Raw genomic sequence first — 23902 nt, forward strand, 5'->3', positions numbered from 1 at the left:
TTTGTATTACAGTAGCCTCTAGAGGTCCCAATTGAGATCAGGATGCAATAGCTGCCCAGATACGTAGCAAGAGGCAGCCCATTCGTCCAGGCTTTGGCATAAGTTCCCCATTTTGCTCTGGATTTGTGTATTTACAGGTTCTCTTTCTTTATACTTTGCTGTTGAGGATTTCACCTCTTTGTTCAAAGTTTCATAAAGCAAACAGAAAAATGCATCCATCATTTATTCAGCCCAAATGGCTCTTTCTCTTCCACCTTCCTCTCTAATAGCTTGAATTTTTCTGCAGTAACTCTCTCTTTCTCTCTCTCTCTCTCCAAGAACAGCTGAGAAAGTATGCTCCATTTAAAGAGAGAGTAACTACTCCAAAGTCCTGGAATTACCCAGGTCATACTTCCAGCAACTAATGAAACTCATTAACATGATTAATCTCTCAAACATGAGTGATTTGAATTTCCCTCGTAATTTTCCCAGGGTACTACAAGTAAATTTCATTCCAACTGATGTGGTAGTCTAGCAAGAACTACAGAGAGGCAGAAATATAATTAATAGTGTTGGGCCTTATCACTGATAGAGCCTCCCTACAAATTTAGTTACCACTGATTTATATATTGTTAAATGCCCAGGAAGAATTTTTGCAGCCATTGGATGTCTGGGACATATTTGCCTGTTGTTTAGAAGGTTAATGAAAAAGAAAGGACAGAGGAAAGGGCTTTCAAGGCTTTAAAAGAAAGCCCGATGGTTTCTTATTTCATTTATGACTGTGAGGTAACCTGTGTTGTTACAGTCTGAGTCTCCTCTGAAAGGCCATAAATCACAACAACCTGGCTATATTACATCAAATTAGAAACAGTGGATTGAGGAGAAAGTTGTTTAAAATCTTGATGGAACTGGGAAATAATTAGCTGTATCTGCACCGAGATAATATTTATGTAGACAGATGAAAAAGTTCCAGATAGCACCAGGATAGAATTGTTTCAGGGACTGTATGCTGCACTAATTTTACAATAAGTGGATAGCAGAGAGAGATTTCAGAGTACACTCACCATTAGGTTCAGTCTAATATATACTTAAGATCCCCAGACAGTTTATAATACAAGGTCACATTTCTCATGTTAGTTTAAGAAGTAGAGGAAAAATAATTCAAGAATGAAAAAGTGATATTTTAGATTCCATAAAACATAGCTTACTTATGTTAGGTGTCATCATAAAATTCCACATTAAGAAAGAGGGTTATATTTAGCCTTGGGTGGATATTTGTTATGTACTTTGCTTCTCCTTTGACTTGTAAAATGAATCAGAAAATCACATGGGATTTGAAAAGCACAATCTGATCCATCATTTTTCTCCCCAAACATCTTAACTTTATCTTGGAACCCTTCACATTGGTGGATTTGTATGGAGATTCATACTAAAGGACACAGAAGAAAATCTACGCCCCTCTTTGAGCCTTCAGTTTCTAATCTAATCTTTCAGACTATGGGCATTAAGGGAGCATTTCCTTTGTTGAGAATAATATATCTGCACCATGCAACTTCGTTTGAGACGGAAACCATTTGGAGAATTGCTCAGAATGAAGGGAGCATGGAAATTGGAATTTTGTAAAAGAAATGCCCTTGAAGAGGTTATACTGGTGGCCTGAAATGTTTTATTTGCACAGCTATACCAGAAGAGGGTGTTGTACACCTTTTCCCTTAAACTTTCATTTAGTAGTGTTAGAGGGTGGTGGGACTAGAGCTTGCATCCTAGGCAAATGTCCTGAACAAACAAAGAAAACCATAACCAGATGAAGGACATTGGCAAAGTTGCACATTCAGGCTTCAGGAATCAATGTGCAAAATACCTGAAGTGTGTTCCAGACACCAAGATGCACATTCTTCTTTGGAAGGTCAATGTACTCACTGAACTTTTCATACTCTGGGCCCTGTTGCACTGTGTTGGCACTGAAAATACAAGGAAAGATTAGAATAACAAAAAAGACCCAAGAAAATGAGCAGTAGGCCCCCCAAGGACCTAGAATAATTTATGGAATAAAATCTCCATCTCCACCTGCCATTTTAAAACAGCACTGACTCCTTTTTCCTACTAATGGAATTCAGAACTGCATTCCTGGCCCTGGCTTACTCCTTATCCCCTGCTTGACCTACTTTGTGTCTGCTTTGAGGTGATGTATTTTCGGTAAGAGAAGGAGGCAGAAGCCCCAGACTGGACTCTTCTCCTTGCTCGGCTCCATTTTTCAGAAATGATGTAATTGTTTCAGCAGTGCTGTCCTCTCCTTGATAGATACCACAAAGACCACAATTCCCAGGACGCACACATCTTACCGCTCAGCGGTACGTGGGAATGTTCTGTTTATCTCATACTCTGGCACTTGCAGTTGGAATATGCAGTCACTGTATTTTCATCTTCAAATTGTAGCTGGGGTGTGCATTATATGCTGTCTTCCAAAATGAATTTAAGGCATCTGGAAGGTGGTGTGCATTTAAACTAATACAGAGGGTGAAATAACTGATTCCTTAGAGGATTCTATATAATATGGTACCTTGGCATATACATTCTAGCACAAATCTACTCGGTGTCAGTAAAGCCAGATGTTAGACCATCAATGAAAAATATCATAGATTCTTATACGAATAGTGCACGCAGTGGTAGAATAGTGCAACCAAATCTCCTAATCAGTGAATGGTAGGGTATATGTCTGCTAGTGATATTTTTCATTAGACTAGAAGACCTGGACACTGACATCCTTTACTGATCCATAAAACAGCTACCATACAGTGTGGTAAGCAGCAATGCAAGCTTTTCCTCATAGCCCCATGCCTTGTATGAAGGACCTCCCCTAGTGAGAGGTTAGTTCTGTCTCCAGGCGTATTCAGTTCTTGCTGCCCCCTTAACAAAAGGGCCAGCCTGTTGCAGTGAACATTTGCCCACTCAGAGCAAGATCACTAGCTCCTTTCACACAGGCCACCAAACAACTCTTTGTGATCAGTTGTTTTGTGCACCCCCAGGGTAGGGATGAACAAGTCAGCTCTTTTGAAGTTGTTGAATAAGGCAGCATTTGTAGAGACTGCAGAGGTATTGGGGAGGTGGGGGGGGGAAGAACCTGGGGATCCATGGTGCATTCAAATAATGTGCATATATGCCTTGACTGTATTCTTCCATGTTCATAAGCAGACATTCGTAAATTGTCCTTTCAAGTGAATATAGAGCGCACCTTAGCCTGTGGACCCTGATTCTGCAGTAAAGCTTTCAAAATAATACTTCCAAAAATCTTAATAATTATAAACCAGAAAGTTAATATTCAGACAGCTTTTAAAAATGGTAAATTGTGAATGACAATACAGTTATTCCAGAGTAGGTCTAGTGCTAATATATATTTGTAATTATCATTTTTTACAGGTGCAAAGGACCAGGTCTTGAAGGCTGTCCATTGGGGTAATTATTGCATTCATCACAATTAATGATATAGTTGGGAAGAACTATACCAGGTTTACATTTTTGTGCTGGACACTGCATAGTAGTGCCCTGATTCAGTGAAGCATGTCCTTAACTTTAATAGTGAACAGTGAATAGTCCTGTTGAAGCCAATGACACTGCTCGAGTGCTTTACTGCTTCGCTATCTCAGGGCCTAGATGTATGGGACTCTTGTTGCTGTCAGTGAGAGATCTGTGTACTTCAACTGCATAGTTTCTGAGGTAAGATCCTTTGTGAGGATCTGAAAGCAAAATTCTGTTCTTATTTTGTATTGAAATAACTGTTTTAAAATCATCAAGACAAATAGAGTAAGTAAATCAGCATCCAATGTGGTGCTTACATACAGTGTCTCTTCAAAATGCTTTTAAATTTATTTGAGCAGGTACAGAGACCGAGACAATGGTTCACAAATCTGAGATTAACATGAGAAATACATGAATTTGGCTGATTAAGATCAAAGCATACTTTAGGGTCTCAAATACTTATAAAATCCTGAACAATAAAAGGCTGGAAGAAAGGAATCAAGAGATTAAATACATATATACCTCCAGTAGACAAGGTCAAAAAATTTCAAATGAAGTTTTTTCATTGAAGAACGGCCTTTCTTTTTAATAAAAAATTTAATGCAAAACAGTTTGGCTTTTTTTTTTCAAAATTTCTCATTTTTCACCACATTAACTCTAAATTTGTATTAAAAATGTTCTTGAACCCCTGTTTTCAGTCAATGAAAATGTTCAAAAATGGTTTCCATAATGGTTTAATGGAAGCATTTGGAGAAAATATAACCTGTTCTATTTCAAACCTGCAACTGAAGCCATTTTGAAGTTTAAAAAAACAACCAACCAGCTCTGTATAAAACCTCACAAATATTGAATGAAAAACTTCAGAATATTGACACCCATCTTGCTTGAATGTAGGTAGATCAAAACTGATCTGAAGCCTTCAATTGATCACATTTCTAACATGGAATGCTGTATTAAAAGTACACCATTTGTTATTTCTTATATCAAAACAGACCTCTTTCCCCTTTTTGTCTTCTAGCTCCAAAATCCCATCCATTGCAGCTGGTGTTGTTGGAAGTATCCTTTGTTTGGTTGTGATAGCCTTGATCATAGGGCTTTACATGCGCAGACGTCACATTGTTAGAAAGCGTACATTGCGCAGGCTGCTTCAGGAAAGGGAGGTATGTATTGTAAACAATTTCTAAATATATTGACCAACTTCACTGGTGTGCCACAGTATCTCAGAGAAAGCTGTTTTATTAGGTCAAAATACAGTGGCCCTGACTTCACCCTAGTACAAACATAAAGTACAATATTATCTGGTGTTTGGATAGCATGTTATCTGCAGTTCTATGTGTAAAAGTGACTATGTAAATATGACACCATATTACTTAATCTCAGATCTTATCTCTGTGGGTAAAAATTGCAATAGCTCATAGGTGAGTTAGGTGTCTGATTTCCACTGAAAGTCATTGGGAATTAGGCTGCTGAGTCACTTACAGTAGTATTTTCAAAAGCACCTATTATGTCTGATCTGCTTATTCTAATGACAAAAATAAGGGATTTTTTTTTGGCTGTTTTTACTACTCGTTACTCCTGTTAGTGGTGCTGAGCCAACACAGCTCTGGGACACTAAGCTGGATTCTGTTCTGGAGCACACATCATTACAGAACTTTATGGACTGAGTTTCAGTTGCAAAGCCAACACTGCCTTCAGTTGTCCCTGTTCCACTCATGCCTTTTTTTTGGAATACTATTGCTCACTGAACTTGAGTTTAACAATAGTGAAAAGAGATGTCTTTTATTGTACTATTGGCTACAGTACGTTCAGCGCAGGGAGTGATAACCTGAGAGGTTACTCGTACCAACCACTCCACATGGACAACAATGTCATCCTGAACATAGAAATCTCCCTTAAAGCTGTTGCAAGACAATGTGTTCACCATGCTGGCTGAGAACTGGGCTTTCATGCTTCTTGTACTAAACTTTATACACTGCATGGTATAGTCTTCATAAGGGTTATAGCATTATGCTCTGGAACATGTGAAACACCAAAATGCACATCCAGGATCAAAACAAATCAGGTCCGACTCTTCCCTTTCTCCTTCCAATTCAGTTTTAATAAGCTACTAGCAAATTGTATTCACAGTTCTGCTGAAGGACCCTGCTTCCCTTGCTAGCTTTGCAAAGTCAAGTGATAGAAGTCCTGAAGCTGCCCTACTTTTTGCTACATTACCTAGCAACCTTTTAAGAGCCTCCATATTTGACAGTTGTAATGTTATAGCACATATTGTGTTTGGTTCACATTATACATTTTGTACTCCTTAATATGAGAATCATTAAATGAAACAGGGAAATGGCTGGCATGCAGAAAACAGGCTAAATGTGGGCTTCCAGTTAGGAAAGCTATTCAGGAGGAGGACACAAGACGGTAGTAAAAGGGGACTTTAAATATTAGGAAAATGCCTAGTTTCTGTCATTTGAAGGAACTAATTTGTTTCCTTAGAAAAAATACTGCAACAAAATTTGGACCAAATAAATAAAATCTATTAGCCAACATAAACCCCACTTTTTTGCTTGGATAACTAGATAATCTTACTTTAGCATGTGCAGTAATTCCCTATACTAAGAATAGAAGCTACCTCTAATACCAAAATAAATGCATCTAGTTAAGCAAGGCAAAGCTGCAGAGTTTCAGGGTGACCACAGTGTAGCCTTTTAAAATGTAGATAGTTAACTTCTGACTTATTTTTAGCAATGAAGCTTTAATTAAACTGGTCAGCATTATGTGCATGTTTTAAGGGTATACATTTTACATCCTAAAATGAACAATAACATCTCTCCACTTTCTTTTAAAATTTTAGTTGCCATGCCAAGATCACATTCTGTTCTCACTTATGCTACATAAAGCTGATGTAATAATTCCATGGAGTTCATTCTTGTCTTATTTACACAGGTGTAAATCTGGAGTAACTCCACTGAAGTCATGAACTCCGGAGATACTCTAGGTTTTCATAGCTGTTAAGTCAGAACAGAATTTGCCCCATGTATACTTCATGTGAGACAAAATTTTCATTATTACCAACAGTTTTTGCTCAGTTTCAATAGTTTGTGCTGCTTGATTTCCTCCTCTACAGTATATCTGTCTAAAGTCCAATTCCTTTGCACACAATAGCTTGTTGAACCTCTAACACCCAGTGGCGAGGCGCCAAACCAAGCTCTTCTGAGGATTCTAAAGGAAACAGAATTTAAAAAGGTCAAAGTTCTAGGCTCTGGAGCTTTTGGTACTGTTTATAAGGTAAGACCACCATGTTTTTCTCACCACACACACGCACACAAAGCCATCTAAACAGTGTATGCATTGGAAGCTGAAAACAGTCTTTTTTTTTTTTTTTAATTGAGTTATTTTCAAATCATCTTTAGCTTGGGCCAGGTAAAGTGTGTGTGTGTGTGTGTGTGAGAGAGAGAGAGAGAGAGAGAGAGAACACACACGAAGTTTTTCATAAGATCTTATGAGAGCCATGCAACTGAATATGGAACCAATGTGTCTATGTAAAAAAGTACCACTGCCAGAAATACTTTCTTAAGGATGTTAAAATGTTAAGAAGAGAAATCAAAGTATGGCCAACTCAGTCTACTGTGCTAAGCAGAATTTTGTTCATTTTTTTTTTGTTTGTTTGTTTTGTTTTTTGATAGTCTCTTTTTATTTGTGGATCACTTTCATTGGGTCAAAAGAACCACACAGGGTTACAGAAAAGCAACTAGACCCTTTCTGTTGTATCATTGTGCAGAATGATTTCCCTCCACACACCCATTATTCTTCCTTCTCTAGACAGTATCTCTCTCTAAAAGATTTCTCAGTGAGGAAGGTTCAGAGTTGTTTTATACCATTTAATACTGAAATGTAAAATATAGATTTACTTATCAAATTAAGTTTAGATACTTGGGGGCAGATTTTCAAATGTGCCTAAAAAATTTAGGAGTGCAAGTCCCATTGTTTTTCAATAGCACTTGTATTCCTAAGTCCCTTGTGTGCTTTTGAAGATTTCCCCTTTTGACCCCATATACCCCTCTGCCTACATGACTATCTAATGCAATAGGCGGTGAACAAGAAACCATTCTGACATGAATTTACTTCTTATATATTAAGGATTGGATTATTGTATAACCCTTGTAACAGGCTGGCTGAAATTTAGTTTCACATGAAAAAATCCTAATTCCCATCATTCAGCAGTTTATAAATTAGAAGTGACACAATAATCAACATAGTGAAAAACAAGTTCAGCAGAGACTAGTAATGTCCCATTGTGTCCAGCTTGCATGTACAACTGCCGTGATTGTTAGCACTAATTAGATATTGGTGCACACATATTGTCATTTATGCATCTTCTGGGCTCTTTGCACATGTGACTCAAGGTAATTGTACATGCATGTTTTTGAAAATCAGGCCCAAGAGATTGAGATGGATGCCACTCCATTAACAAGAGACTATCCAGAGAGAGTGACTGCTATATACCTCCTTCACTGCCTGCTTAGCCTCCACTAATTATTTCTTAGAATGTTTCAGTCTGGTCTGAAAACACCATACACATAAATGTAAAAACATGCATTTGCAATTACCTTCAGTGATAATGAATCATTGGGCTAAGGACCTAGGTAACCTTTCTTCTTATTTTATAGGGGCTCTGGATTCCAGAAGGAGAGAAGGTTAAAATTCCTGTTGCTATTAAGGAATTGAGAGAGGCTACCTCCCCAAAAGCCAACAAGGAAATACTTGATGTGAGTTTTCATCTTTGTCTGGTATTACTAAATCTTTGCTGGTGGTAGTCTTAATGAGAGGAAAAATGAGGGGGAGAGTGTCCCCTAAATACCTGTAGCATTGATGACATTTGCTTTGCATTTATATCAAGTGCACAAGGCATCTTTAGCCTTTAAAGGACTGGTTTTCATATTCAGGGTTTCCTATTGACAGATATAGTGAGCTGGGGTGGAGAAAAGACCAAGATAATTATATATAAATACTTGAAGGGTGTATACATGTAGGTAAAAGGTGAGAAGTTGCAGAGCCCTCTGGCCCTGTTCCCACTGAACTCAATAGGAGACCCATCTGCTCTCATTGTAGTCAGTGGGGGGGTTACCGTTGACTTCAATAAGGGCAGAGTTAGACCAACAGCAGAGCGCTTTTTGAAAATCCTACCTTGGAATGGTACAAGCAATAATGGCATGAAATTTTAAAATATCAAATTAAGACTGAGTGATTATCCATTAAAACATTCTAACAGTGATATCTATTAGACAATGGAACAATCTGCCAAGGGAAAGTATAGAAGCCCAATCACTTGAGAAGTTTCAAGTAAGACTGGATAAAGATAATAGTGTGACACAATCTCTCCCATTGCTCTCCCAGCTCCTCAAGGCTTTACAGAAATTACAGGATCTAGCTCTAAGCAATGTTAAGCTATTTTACTAGCCGCAGAATAGCTGATGCTATTTTAAAATGGAATGAAGATGATCATATTTTAGGCTAATAATTCCACTCTGTGCCTGCGGTGCATCCCCTGAAAAGTGTGGTTTTGAGATACTGCAGTCACCATTAAAAGATCAACATCTGTTGACAACTGGTGCATCCTTAACCAGGCCAGCCAAACCCTCTATTCTGCAGCCACTCTGTGTGGTTGGTCTGTGGGTACCATTGCATTCCCTTTATCTCCCATGAACCTCTTTGTGCATAGGTCATTCACTAGCACTGTGCACAGGGACCTTGATTTGGTCCTAAGCGGCATGTTAAACAGTGAGCTTAAGGCAGAGACCATCTCTTTGTTCTGTATTTGTACAGCGCCTAGCACAGTGGGGTCCTGGTATGTGACAGGGGCTCCTACATGCTATGGTAATACAAATTATAACAATAATAATTATCACTAATGCTCTTTGGACCCTGATATTTCAGAGTATCATAGGGTTAAATGCATAGTTACATGGGACTAAATGAAATGTTAAAAAATCTGTCTGGCTCATGTGCCATGGAAACTGTAAAAAATCCTCTGGCCTCTTGACAAATCCAAGTACCACAGAAGCCAGTTGGATTTTATTTTCTTTCTTGGATCTAGTCCATAATTAGAAAAGGGGGAGAGGGAAACTCGTATGAATTCTACTTCTAATGTGCTTGGACAGGTCAGACACACTCAGTGACTCACAGGTAGAGCTGGTCTATGTCTGGACCCCTTCCGAAGCCCCAGGAGCGATCTGTGCCAGCCTGGAAGGGGAGGTACATTGTACAAGGTTTAGATCTGGTACAGGGTACCTCCCACACTGAGCAGGGGATGGAGTGTGATGCTGAGTCACAGTCTTCCTCCCAGGGCTGCTCTGAGGGCCGCACAACACTGTACTGCCCCTTGCTTGGAGATCATGGTATATATATTTTAGAAAAAAATATGTATATATATGCTGTAAAAATCCATGAGTGATAAAATATACATATATTTACAACGGATGAACCATAAACCCAGATCCAGGGATCCTCTAGCTTAGGGAACAATCTGGTATGGAGGCAAATCTGAACTTTGCTGTTTGAGCCTAACTTGTATGTGTATATATACACATAGACTTTATTTCATCCAAGAAAAGTTATATGTGTATATATAAATACAAGTTAGGCTCAAACAGTAAAGTTCAGATTTGCGTCCATACCAGATTGTTCCCTAAGCTCAAGGATCTCTGGATCTGGGTTTATGGTACCATCTTATGGTACTATGCATTTTATGGTACTGTCTTTAATTACGTCAGTGATACTCAAACCTCAGTGGTTCAGGAGCCAAATTAGCAATCAACATTACCCAAAAGACGGGGGAAATATTTAGTTTATATATCTCACAGCAAATAAGTTCAATGCAAGTTGATAACTTAATTGGTTAATAACATAGTAAAAGCCTTCTGATTGGTTAATAACTTAAATTGGTTAATAATTAAATCGTGCAGTGTTTTAATATCACTTGCTGGAAATAGCCACCGGAGACACATTAAACAGCCACTTGCAGCTTGAGAGCCGCAGTCTGAATATCACTGAATTACATGATCACTTGCTATTTGCATGACTCCTGCATAAGCCCCTGCAGCCCTGGGCTGGAGCACACTCAGTAGCTCAGTGCAGCTGATGTGTGCACAGTCTAGTCAGCACATAATAGCTGTGAGAGGCTGAGCGTGCTCGCTACAACTGGACACTCCAAAGACTTTAGCTTCCAAACTCTTAACAAGTCTCTACTGAGCATGTGCAGACTGATTTCTCAGAAGCTTGTAACTTGGATAATTTGGGAAAATGTTCATGGGAATGGCACCCACATGCTGGCACCATGGCAATCCCCCTGCCAAATTTCAAGATCCTGCCCCAAAAGCAAGGAGGTGCTAGAGCTTCTCAATGAAATGGTTGCAATTTTTTTTAACATGGGCAAAACACTATATTTTTCCCGACCCTTAGTCTCAGAAGTGACTGAACTATTTTAGCTGAAACTTTCAACAACAGTAACAAAAAAAAAATCAGCCTGAGACTGACTCCCGGCCAGGAAAATTTCAGCTAAATGGCTAAAGTTTGACAAAATGATAAGCAGCTGAAAACCTGGTCTCACAATGGGGAGGTATTGGGCAAACTTAGCTATGGGCCTACAATAAAGCACTTTTGAATCCTCATTTCATCCTAGAAAAACTTTCTATTTCACATATATTTTAGTGTATAGATATGGCACATCATTTTATACAGATACTTTTGAAATACAAAAGAAAAGGTGGTTACTTTCAGGACCAATATGTCAAACAAAATGCTCACTGATTTAAGTTGTTTTACTAAAAGCTGTCTGTGTATTCACAAATACCGTCCATGTATTTGCACTCTGACAGGCAGACACAAACAAAGGATGCAACCATACTATCAACCCCCTGCTGTAGGAAAACCTATGGCAAAAGGAAACCTCATTGATATTCCCCTTCATGGAATATTTTTAGCCTTATTTAATAACAGAAATAAAAAGGACATTAAAAAGCTGATTTAAACTGTTATGGAGAAAATAACACAAACTTGACTTAACACAAAAAGCTGACTTGGACCTAATTGTACTAAATTCATGTAGAGTGAAGGAAGGGTTAATTAATAAGCCAAAATTACAGTTTCTGCATTCAGCAGATCAATCTATTCCCATGGCAGGACAGTAACAGATTGTGGCATGTGTGCTCTTCTGAAATATCAAAGTACTGTTTTTTAAACAAAGTTCAGATATCTCCACATGATCTTTTTTTCTTTTTCCCATTGAAGTAGGACTCTTAGCAGCTCTTGCCATTTTTAGCACTGTTTACTTCTTCGATGACTTAGTTGATGGAATTCATTCCACATTTCACAAGAAAAGAAAAGATACAAAGCGATGGAAGCAGAGAGAGAGAGAAATAAACAGAACTTCAAAAAGATTTTACTGAACAGCTCTCCAAGGTCACTGATCCCTTGGAGATGGTGGCTAATTAATTAGCCACTTTCCGTAAGAAGAATGGCTAGGTATTCAGCATGTAAAAAAGCATTTGTTCATAAAATCCATTTTATTCTCCAGCCACAACTCCCATTGGCTTTATTAGTGCAGAGCTAGTTCAGGAGATTTGTTACGAAATACCAAGCATAGTTGGAGCGGGTCAGAGCGTACCTCAGAGATTTCCAAGATAAATAATTGAAACAAAGACTTGTTTTAATTTAGTAAAATATTTAAAGAGACCTGTGACTGCACAATGGTTCCATTATTAGTTCAATGGTTCTTCAAAGAGGCTATGGCCTATTTTACTTTGCAGTATCAGATTTAATAGGCAGTGTCAAATCCTGGAAGAACTCCATACTCCATGTGGCCTATACACCCACTCCACACATTCAATTCCCAATTTCCCAGTCTTGGTCTGCTCCTTGTAGGCTGTGAAGCAGATGGGCAGTGAGAACAGCTCTGAGTTTGCAGATTTTTCATTCAGTTAAAATGAATTCAGTATGGATCTGAGACTAAACAGGAAACAGTACAAGAAACAGACTTAATTGCTGGGCTTACATGGTTTTTAAGCCCATTGGGATGAACATAATTGGGCCTCTATTCATGTGGAAACATCTTATAAAATGTGTGAGGCATTGAACCAAGAGGTATTATATAAATTAATCTGAAAACCTGTATAATTTAGTAGAGAATGACATGCTTTTCCTAGAATTTTTAGTTCTGTTTATTTCTCTCTCTCTCTGCTTCCATCGCTTTGTATCTTTTCTTTTCTTGTGAAATGTGGAATGAATTCCATCAACTAAGTCATCGAAGAAGTAAACAATGCTAAAAATGGCAAGAGCTGCTTGCTAAGAGAATTTAATTGGCAACCATCTAGAAGTCTATAGGTTAGTTTCAGTATTTTGTAGTAAGGTGATAATTCTTTATCCAGTTCTGTAGTAATCTTCTGTGATCCTTCTGTCCAGGAACCCTTTGTAAAGGGCAGCATGAGGGTTGGTTATGTGTCAAACAAAATCCCGCAAAGCAGACCTCTCAACATTGTCACCTCAGTATCATGTAATAAATATCATGTGTCAGTAACACTTATCATCCTTAGGCTGGCAATGTGAAATAACAGTGCAGTGGCAGAGGAAAATATTGCTCATGGATTTCAGATTTTTTTAACATCTTTGCTTAAATGTGCTTTTAACAATAGCCCCTACCAGCCTCACAACTAGGTGACATCTGTTAAAAGCCTGGTAGGTGATGATTAAACTGCTATCATACTGCATTTCTTAAACCTTTCTGAAGAGCAGAACTTTTTCTACCTCCACCACAGAAGTGTCTTGACTTAGTTTGCTTGCTTGCTTATTTTGGGCTGCTGTCTATCAAGGGATGATTAGTTGGTGTCTGTCATTCCAGATGCTGATTTAAATGCTGACCTAAAAATTCACTAACATGGAAAATTTCCCACTTAGTTCTGTATTAACTTTATATCATAAAAAGATAACCAAAAGCAATATCCTGTAGATCAGGAACAAAAACAAGTAAAAAGATGATTGCTAACCATTAAACCTGATTTTTCCATAAGGCCTCCATTTTTGAGGGCACAATTTTGTGCTTGCAGTTCATAGTGGGTGTGAAAACTAGCCTGCAAAAAATGGAAGTCACTGTTTAAAAAACAGACCCAAAGATGATCAGAATGGTCCCTTCTGACCTTAGGTTTCAGAGTAGCAGCCGTGTTAGTCTGTATTCGCAAAAAGAAAAGGAGTACTGGTGGCACCTTAGAGACTAACAAATTTATTAGAGCATAAGCTTTCGTGAGCTACAGCTCACTTCATCGGATGCATTTGGTGGAAAAAACAGAGGAGAGATTTATATACACACACACAGAGAACATGAAACAATGGGTTTATCATACACACTGTAAGGAGAGTGATCACTTAAGATAAGCCATCACCAGCAGCAGGGGGGGGAAAGGAGGAAAACCTTTCATGGTGACAAGCAAGGTAGGCTAATTCCAGCAGTTAACAAGAATATCAGAGGAACAGTGGGGGGTGGGGTGGGAGGGAGAAATACCATGGGGAAATAGTTTTACTTTGTGTAATGACTCATCCATTCCCAGTCTCTATTCAAGCCTAAGTTAATTGTATCCAGTTTGCAAATTAATTCCAATTCAGCAGTCTCTCATTGGAGTCTGTTTTTGAAGCTTTTTTGTTGAAGTATAGCCACTCTAAGATCTGTGATCGAGTGACCAGAGAGATTGAAGTGTTCTCCAACTGGTTTTTGAATGTTATAATTCTTGACGTCTGATTTATGTCCATTCATTCTTTTACGTAGAGACTGTCCAGTTTGGCCAATGTACATGGCAGAGGGGCATTGCTGGCACATGATGGCATATATCACATTGGTAGATGTGCAGGTGAACGAGCCTCTGATAGTGTGGCTGATGTGATTAGGCCCTATGATGGTATCCCCTGAATAGATATGTGGACAGAGTTGGCAACGGGCTTTGTTGCAAGGATAGGTTCCTGGGTTAGTGGTTCTGTTGTGTGGTGTGTGGTTGCTGGTGAGTATTTGCTTCAGATTGGGGGGCTGTCTGTAAGCAAGGACTGGTCTGTCTCCCAAGATCTGTGAGAGTGATGGCTCGTCCTTCAGGAGAGGTTGTAGATCCTTGATGATGCGTTGGAGAGGTTTTAGTTGGGGGCTGAAGGTGATGGCTAGTGGCGTTCTGTTGTTTTCTTTGTTGGGCCTGTCCTGTAGTAGGTGACTTCTGGGTACTCTTCTGGCTCTGTCAATCTGTTTCTTCACTTCAGCAGGTGGGTATTGTAGTTGTAGGAATGCATGATAGAGATCTTGTAGGTGTTTGTCTCTGTCTGAGGGGTTGGAGCAAATAGGTCGGAGTATGAACAAGAGGCTACTAGGCAGCTCTCCAACACCACTTTCTACAAGCCATTACCCTCTGATCCCACTGAGAGTTACCAAAAGAAACTACAGCATTTGCTCAAGAAACTCCCTGAAAAAGCACAAGAACAAATCCGCACAGACACACCCCTGGAGCCCCGACCTGGGGTATTCTATCTGCTACCCAAGATCCATAAACCTGGAAATCCTGGACGCCCCATCATCTCAGGCATTGGCACCCTGACAGCAGGATTGTCTGGCTATGTAGACTCCCTCCTCAGGCCCTTCGTTACCAGCACTCCCAGCTATCTACGAGACACCACCGATTTCCTGAGGAAACTACAGTCCATTGGTGATCTTCCTAAAAACACCATCCTAGCCACTATGGATGTAGAAGCCCTCTACACCAACATTCCACACAAAGATGGACTACAAGCCGTCAGGAACAGTATCCCCGATACTGTCACGGCTAACCTGGTAGCTGAACTTTGTGACTTTGTCCTGACCCATAACTATTTCACATTTGGTGACAATGTATACCTTCAAATCAGTGGCACTGCGATGGGTACACGCATGGCCCCACAGTATGCCAGCATTTTTATGGCTGACTTAGAACAACGCTTTCTCAGCTCTCGTCCCCTAATGCCCCTACTCTACTTGCGCTACATTGATGACATCTTCATCATCTGGACCCATGGAAAAGAAGCTCTTGAGGAATTCCACCATGATTTCAACAATTTCCATCCCACCATCAACCTCAGCCTGGACCAGTCCACACAAGAGATCCACTTCCTGGACACTATGGTGCTAATAAGCGATGGTCACATAACCACCACCCTATATCGGAAACCTACTGACCGCTATTCCTACCTACATGCCTCTAGCTTTCATCCAGATCATACCACTCGATCCATTGTCTACAGCCAAGCGCTACGATATAACCGCATTTGCTCCAACCCCTCAGACAGAGACAAACACCTACAAGATCTCTATCATGCATTCCTACAACTACAATACCCACCTGCTGAAGTGAAGAAACAGATTGACAGAGCCAGAAGAGTACCCAGAAGTCACCTACTACAGGACAGGCCCAACAAAGAAAACAACAGAACGCCACTAGCCATCACCTTCAGCCCCCAACTAAAACCTCTCCAACGCATCATCAAGGATCTACAACCTCTCCTGAAGGACGAGCCATCACTCTCACAGATCTTGGGAGACAGACCAGTCCTTGCTTACAGACAGCCCCCCAATCTGAAGCAAATACTTACCAGCAACCACACACCACACAACAGAACCACTAACCCAGGAACCTATCCTTGCAACAAAGCCCATTGCCAACTCTGTCCACATATCTATTCAGGGGATACCATCATAGGGCCTAGTCACATCAGCCACACTATCAGAGGCTCGTTCACCTGCGCATCTACCAATGTGATATATGCCATCATGTGCCAGCAATGCCCCTCTGCCATGTACATTGGCCAAACTGGACAGTCTCTACGTAAAAGAATGAATGGACATAAATCAGACGTCAAGAATTATAACATTCAAAAACCAGTTGGAGAACACTTCAATCTCTCTGGTCACTCGATCACAGATCTTAGAGTGGCTATACTTCAACAAAAAAGCTTCAAAAACAGACTCCAACGAGAGACTGCTGAATTGGAATTAATTTGCAAACTGGATACAATTAACTTAGGCTTGAATAGAGACTGGGAATGGATGAGTCATTACACAAAGTAAAACTATTTCCCCATGGTATTTCTCCCTCCCACCCCACCCCCCACTGTTCCTCTGATATTCTTGTTAACTGCTGGAATTAGCCTACCTTGCTTGTCACCATGAAAGGTTTTCCTCCTTTCCCCCCCCTGCTGCTGGTGATGGCTTATCTTAAGTGATCACTCTCCTTACAGTGTGTATGATAAACCCATTGTTTCATGTTCTCTGTGTGTGTGTGTGTGTGTGTATAAATCTCTCCTCTGTTTTTTCCACCAAATGCATCCGATGAAGTGAGCTGTAGCTCACGAAAGCTTATGCTCTAATAAATTTGTTAGTCTCTAAGGTGCCACCGGTACTCCTTTTCTTTCTTCTGACCTTAGTATCTATGAATCTATGCTCTAAAGTCAGGAGTGAAGAGGGGGGAAAACCTATACTGGAAGTTAATAATTGAATGCTTTTATTGGCCATTGCATGCATAAAACCTTGATAGATATTTATTTTTGTCATGGTCGTGTTAATGAATGCACATGGTAGGTGAGCAGTCGCTCACACATTTTAGAAAATCAGGCCCTAAAGTTCAATCTAATTACAAAGCTGTGCTGATGGAAGGCTGATTTCATCCTGGTTCCCAACTGTATAAAAATGCATTATAAACACCTTCACATATTGCTCACATTGCCATAACACACACAAAAGCTTTACCAATCAGGGAAAGACTTTCAAAAATGGTTGCTTAAAATTAGGCTCCTAAATCCTCATTTAGGCTGCTAAATACGTTTCCTGATTTTCAAAAATGCCAGGTACCTAGCAGCTCGCATTAAATTTGAAATTATCAAGTCCTGTTTTTGTCTCTGGAAGTTTGCACTGAACACACTGCTTGCTATACAAGAACCAGGAAAATGAGTTGTCCTGGTGCCATTTTAAATGATGTCTCAACATTCAGATTCAGGACCTCTCAGTGCAGTGGGAAATATGCATTAGAGACCCAACGTTTTACAAAAAGGTTCAGTAATCAGAAAAATGCCAGATTTTTGTTTATTTTTTACTATTGCCTCTTGCATCCTAATAGTTCTGTCATACATGAGGGACTGTTTTAGGATGTCTTCTCTTTTCTGATCAGGAAGCTTACGTGATGGCTAGCGTTGACAATCCCCATGTGTGCCGCTTGCTGGGAATCTGCCTTACTTCTACTGTCCAGCTTATCACACAGCTTATGCCCTTTGGCTGCCTCCTTGACTACATCCGAGAGCACAAGGACAACATTGGCTCCCAGTACCTTCTCAACTGGTGTGTGCAGATTGCAAAGGTAAATGAATGGCAGCACAGTCCATCCAAAACTCTGATTATATCCAGAACCAAGAGATCTGAAAGTATATAATCTAGCTGTCTGATAGGTCTTTGTATTTTACCCGAGGATAGAAAGGCTTGTTATTCTTGATATTAAAGGTAACCACACTTTTTGTTTGTGTAGTGCTTTAGATTTTCAAACCACTGTGCAAATATTAACTGATCCTAAGAACATTCCTGCACAGTGCAGGGTTATCACCACTGGACCAGTGATGAAACTTGCACAGATTGCGATTGAATGACTTGCCCAAAGGCATGCAGTGAATCAGTGGCAGCAGGAGGGATTAGAACGTGGCAGTTTTTGACTGTCAGTCCTGTGCGATACCCTGCTACTCTGCCAATAATCCATAAACAGTCCATTCCAAAACACTATTTCTGTCATGCTGTGTCACAAGGGCAAATGTGATGGTAAAATCTCTTCTGTGTTGGGGATTAATGCCCTGATTTTGCTGACTGCAGAGGAATAGTGATCAAATGCAGAGCCTTTCGCTACTAAAACACCAGCACATTCTGATACTGGTTGTTTATGACCGAAAGACGGTGCCACTAGGTGGGTCTTCTGTAGCTTGTGTGCAATAAGTTGGTCTACTTAGCCCAGTTCCAGTGAATGTGTATCCATATAACAAAATCACTATCACATTTGGCACAAATTGACACGTTGTCAGATTCAGCACAGAGACAAAGGAGGAAAGGCAGCTTGGAGACTAAATGATACTCTCTAGCCCTTAGAAGTAATCCTCCATATTAGGGCTGTGCCACCATGGCAGAGCAGTGTAGGAGATACTGCACTGCTCATACCTAGGCTCTCCCTTTTCTTTGTATAAACAGAGGTCTTTTTCCTGCACAGTCCATGGTCTTTCCTACACCTCTCACAAGCATGAGGTTGCTTAAAATTATTTAATGTTCAGTGATCATAGCCATTTGCAAGGTGTTGCATTTGAACAACCTGTTCCAACTTTGTTTACATTGACATTTCTGTAATTTGATTGAAAGCCTGGTGCTCTGACATTTTCATTTAAACTGTACAAAGGCTAGCTGCCTCTCTAGCTTTGGTGTACTCCTTGAAAAGCGTAATTAGCATCGGAGGGACAAGAGAGATGTCTGTGGATAAAAACAGGAAGGGCTGCCCAAATTAGCAGAAGGAAAAACAATTACTTGGAGATTCCCTGTGCTTACAAAGGAGAATACCAGCAGCAAGAGTAATATCTCTCTAACCAGTAGAAGCTTGCATCTGCTGTGTTAATATTTCATAGTGGGTCATTTACAGCACCGACTGTATATTCACGTACCCATTTATCATGCATTTGTATATTGTTAACCCAATTATTCCAAAGAATGTTGAGAAAATAGCCGCAGTTATAGTTAATATAAAATCGGTGCATAGTAGAGCAATTCAATATTTCAGGGTGGTATAAGCATGAATTGGGACTGCACAGAGCACGCAGTGGATCACTAGAAATTAAAGTAATGTTATTTATAAGGAAAATAATTAGCCAACAAGAGTTATTGGCTCAATGTCATCATTTATTGATGGCATATGCTAAGTCATGATCTTACTGTCAGTCCTGGGATGTTCTTTGAATAGTTATCTTCATAAAGTATTCTGTCCCTTGTAATGCAGATTTACAGTCCTGATTAAATAACTAAGTAAATAAAACTAAGCTACTGTAGCTCACGCAAAAGAAGAAAATGAGGGGTAAAACAGTCTTATCTTGAGGTAGCTGTGAGTAATTTTGTTGGAATCTAAATTAGCATTTTCCTTTCTTTATAGAAGGATTTGTCCTGGGAGGAAAATTGTGGTTGAATGTCTAGAGTGGGGTAGAGGGGAGCAGAAAGATAGGAAGCTTGGGAAGCACATAACCTTTCCATCTTCTTTTTCTAAATCCCTGTATTACAGCAGTTACTACATATGTCCATTATTAAGGTGGTAGAATAGTTCCTATTATAACATCCCATTTTCAGTCACTGTGTGAAGCATCCCCCTTGTGGGTTGACTATTTTTATGTTCGGGCCAGTTCCAAGGTGACTTTTTGGAAAGCTGGAGCAAAATCCGTTTAGCCATTTTAAGGTGCAGAAAGAGGAAAAACAGTTCTCATTTTAAAATATCATTGCCACATGGGTCATTAGGAAGAGGTTGGTGGGGTGGAGCTAAGGGGAGGGAGCAATAGATGTAGTTTTTGTTATCTTTCTTAATGACACTAACAATCTCTAAGATGCTCAGGTCCCTGTAACCCTCTGGTTGCATTATATTCATTTCTGTAATACCTATTTTTAAATTAACCAGAACACATATGGCACACTTATTATTAATCCCTGGAGACCTTGTACACATGCCAAGTTTGCCTGCTATGGTTTGCTTTTGATAAATGTACTGAAGACTTCAGAGATGAATCCACAAACTACATAGCTCCTTTTCCCTCTAAGAGTTTTGTAGTGTACTGCACACAATACAGTAAATAAACTTTATTCAATGTATTATGCAAACCACCCCTGTTTCTAGTCTGTCTAATTTTAAACTGATTAAAGCACTTTCCTGATTTTGCTACTTTTGGAGATCTTATCTCCTCACTACATTTCCCATCTTCCCCATCATTAATTTCTCAGGGGACAAAATTGGTCCTAAAATTGTGACATCTCATTAGTTACACTCTCTTCTGCACATCTGAACTCTTACCATTCATAATTGATAGCGTCTGTTTGATTTTCATGCCAGTTCACCCTCCAACTCAGAGCAACTCCCATCTTCACAGCTACTAACTGACCATCTACCATAATCTTTTGTGTGGTTCTTTACTAAATACTCTTCTTAAAATCCGCATAAATAATGCTGCTAATTTCTCCTATCAACATTTTCTTTGTTACTACATCCACAAATCTTGTCCAATTTTTGGACATGATCTGCTTCTTTAAAAACCCACACTGTTGTTTTTTCTGTAAATCATAGCAAATCTGTTCATCTCTCTTAACTAACAAGCAGGAAACAAGCTCCCTTATGGACCCTTTCACAGTTTATTTTTGTTTCTCTTCCTGTGCTTTTGAAATCATTTTTTAATATACGTTACTGCTAATATATTTCATTAGTGTACAGAATGACTAGCTTTCAGATAAAAGGGTTTTGAAGACACCTTTTAAACTTAATAAATACAAAATGGGGAATTACTTGGTTGGTGGTGGTATGCTGAAAAGGGATCAGGGGTTACAGTGGTTCACAAATTGAATATTAGTTAGCAATGTGATGCAGCTGTGAAAAAGGTGAATACCATTCCTGGGATGTGTTAATAGGACTGTCATATGGGAGGTAATTGTCTGACTCGACTCGGCATGGTGAGGCCTCAGCTCAAGTACTGTGTCCAATTCTGGATGCCACACTTTAGGAAAGATGTGGACAAATTGGAAAGAGTCCAGAGGAGAACAACAAAAATGATGAAAGGTTTAGAAAACGTGACCTTTGAGAAAAGGTTAAAAAAAAAAATCTGGGCATGTTTAGTCTTGAGGAGAAAGACTGATGGGCGGGGTACCTGATGATAGTCTTCAGATATATTAAGGACTGTTATAAAGAGTTCGATCATCAATTGTTCTTCATGTGCACTGAAGGCAGGACAAGAAGTAATGGGCTTAATCTGCAGCAAGGAAGATGTAGGTTAGATATTAAGAAAAACCTTCTAACTATAAGCATAGTTAAGCACTGCACTGGAATAGGCTTCCAAGAGAGGTTGTGGAATCCCCATCATTGGATGTTTTTAAGAACAGGTTAGACAAACAGCTTCTCAAGGATGGTCTAGGTTTATGTGGCCCTGCTTCAGTGTAGGGAGCTGGACTAGATGACCTCCCAAGGTCCCTTCCTGCCCCACATTTTTATGATTCTGTATGAAGAAAAGTTGTTGAGTGGCTCTGAGCGTGTATTATAGTCCCCTGGTTTATAATAAACTATGTAAATCCTGATCCAGCACACAGTTAAGAATGTGTTTGTATAAGCAGCCCATTGCCTTCTGTGCATAAGTATTTGAAGGATCAGGGTCTTAAGTAAATTAATTTAAGACTGATATCTTGCCTCTCAGCTGTTTTGAACCTCTTTACCAAAAACTGATTTAGCAGGATGACTCTCTTCTTCCAGACTAGATCAAATGATTTTTCCAATGTAGGCTTTTTTTTTTAATTGATAGCTCAAGACTTTTTCTTTCAAATGCTCAGTTCATTAAAGTTGAAATTTATTCAATTACATTAACTTACATAGTGGCATTATGCCAGTTTGCTGGGGTGGTTTATTTTGGCAACATTAACCACCCTTAGTACATTGAGGAAGTTTTGCTTAGAAACTTCACTGTAAGATTTGAGGGTGGCCCAGCTTAACGGTGGGGCAAGAATGGGAGTGGCAGCTGGGGAGTGAATGGCTGCCCAGGTGCTTTGTCATCAGATTAGTATGATCCTTTCCGTGCTGTGTGTGTAGTCTGAAAGTGCTGTCTGTATTAACTGTTCAAACAAAAACCACAATAACAGGGAATGATTGTAGTTCCTAAAAAGGATCTTGAAAGAAGCCCAACAACCTGAATGTTTCTCTCTTTTAATGCAGTTCACACACAAAGGGAGAAGCTCCATGGTCAGAAATAGATGTTAGGTTCATGGCATAACAAAAGTAAACCAGCACAATTAACCCTTTTATCTGCCTGAAAGAGCTTTACAATCAATATGGAGAAAGATGTCCTATTCTTCCCAAAATTGTATAAAAAGAGCATACATAGTATGTCAAGTGTTATCTAAGCACAGAGGTTACTGAAATTGTTTCAAGGGGAACTTGAAAAAGAACTGTCATTGAACTCAGCCAAAAAAATATAGGGTTTTTTTGTTTAGTTTGTTTTCCATCATCTCTATGACAGTATGCCTGAATATTACTAGTTACAAAACAGTGTCTGCCACAGTGAGGCAGAGAATCAACTGCTTGGTGGTATTACTTGTTTTGATTGAACTGGAAGAAGAGTCTAATGATGTATTTATAGTGTATGTGAAGTTAACCTGTAGGTATATCGACATATGTATATTAACATGGTGGCCAAATTCTACCCCGAGTCACACTGAAGTCAGTCAGGTTGCACAGAGCAGCATTTGCCCCACTGTTAGAAAGTAACATCCTGTATGTAGATTTCTTGGGCTTGATCCCAGTCAAGCTGTGCCTATTTACCCAAGCTGCAGATCTGACCCTTTATCCTCCCCTCTCCTTTACAGAGTGTGGGTGGTATAGAGAGAGAGGTATGCCAATTGCATGTCATAAATCTATTGTAGGGAATGAGCTACTTAGAAGAACGTCGCTTGGTGCACCGTGATCTGGCTGCCCGGAATGTCCTTGTGAAGACTCCTCAACATGTGAAGATCACTGACTTTGGACTGGCAAAACTGCTTGGTGCTGAGGAAAAAGAGTACCATGCAGAAGGAGGCAAAGTAAGAAGTGTCAGAGAACCATCTTTATGTGCTTCATTAGAAGTAGATATTTGCACTTGCATATGAATCTTCATTTTAAAAATGAGACAAATAGGGTGGAATTTTCAAAAGTGCTCATCATTGTCTTAATTCTGTTCCCATTGTAGCCATTGGGAGTCCATTGACTTTAATGCAAGCAGAGTTAGCCCTGTGTAACTTCAGTGAGAACAGAGGTAGGCCAATGATGAGCCCTTTTGAAAATCTCCACCCATAATGTCTGGGAAAAGCCAAGATGAACTTTAAAAAAAAAAAAAAAAAGGCAAGTCTGAATTGTCATGTAGACAACACCAAATAATGTGTAGTTTATGAACAGAAAGGGAATATTATATATTTATAGATCTCATTTAACACTCCTCCTGTTTGAGGGACTATGCTCTAATGAGAAATTCAAGAGAAGCTGCTTGTGAATATTCAGAGGGCATAAATGGAAACCATCTGATCTCCGATCAGTCTGATATGAGATGTTTAAACAAAAAATCTCATAAGTTCAACTCTTAAGAA

General features: G+C 39.5%; 1 protein-coding gene across 2 annotated transcripts in view; it reads left to right on the forward strand.

Moving 5' to 3' along the window:
- Positions 1–23902, forward strand: part of EGFR (epidermal growth factor receptor) — a 245109-nt gene that overhangs the window by 202493 nt on the left and 18714 nt on the right. For both annotated transcript variants that reach the window (XM_043508686.1, XM_038391933.2), the window contains exons 16-21: positions 3397–3432; positions 4514–4655; positions 6649–6771; positions 8154–8252; positions 17703–17888; positions 23207–23362. In XM_043508686.1, coding sequence (XP_043364621.1) covers positions 3397–3432; positions 4514–4655; positions 6649–6771; positions 8154–8252; positions 17703–17888; positions 23207–23362 — 742 coding nt within the window. The remainder of the gene's footprint in view (positions 1–3396; positions 3433–4513; positions 4656–6648; positions 6772–8153; positions 8253–17702; positions 17889–23206; positions 23363–23902) is intronic.

This window comes from Dermochelys coriacea, chromosome 2 (genome assembly GCF_009764565.3).
Source record: "Dermochelys coriacea isolate rDerCor1 chromosome 2, rDerCor1.pri.v4, whole genome shotgun sequence".
Lineage (NCBI taxonomy): Eukaryota > Metazoa > Chordata > Testudines > Dermochelyidae > Dermochelys > Dermochelys coriacea.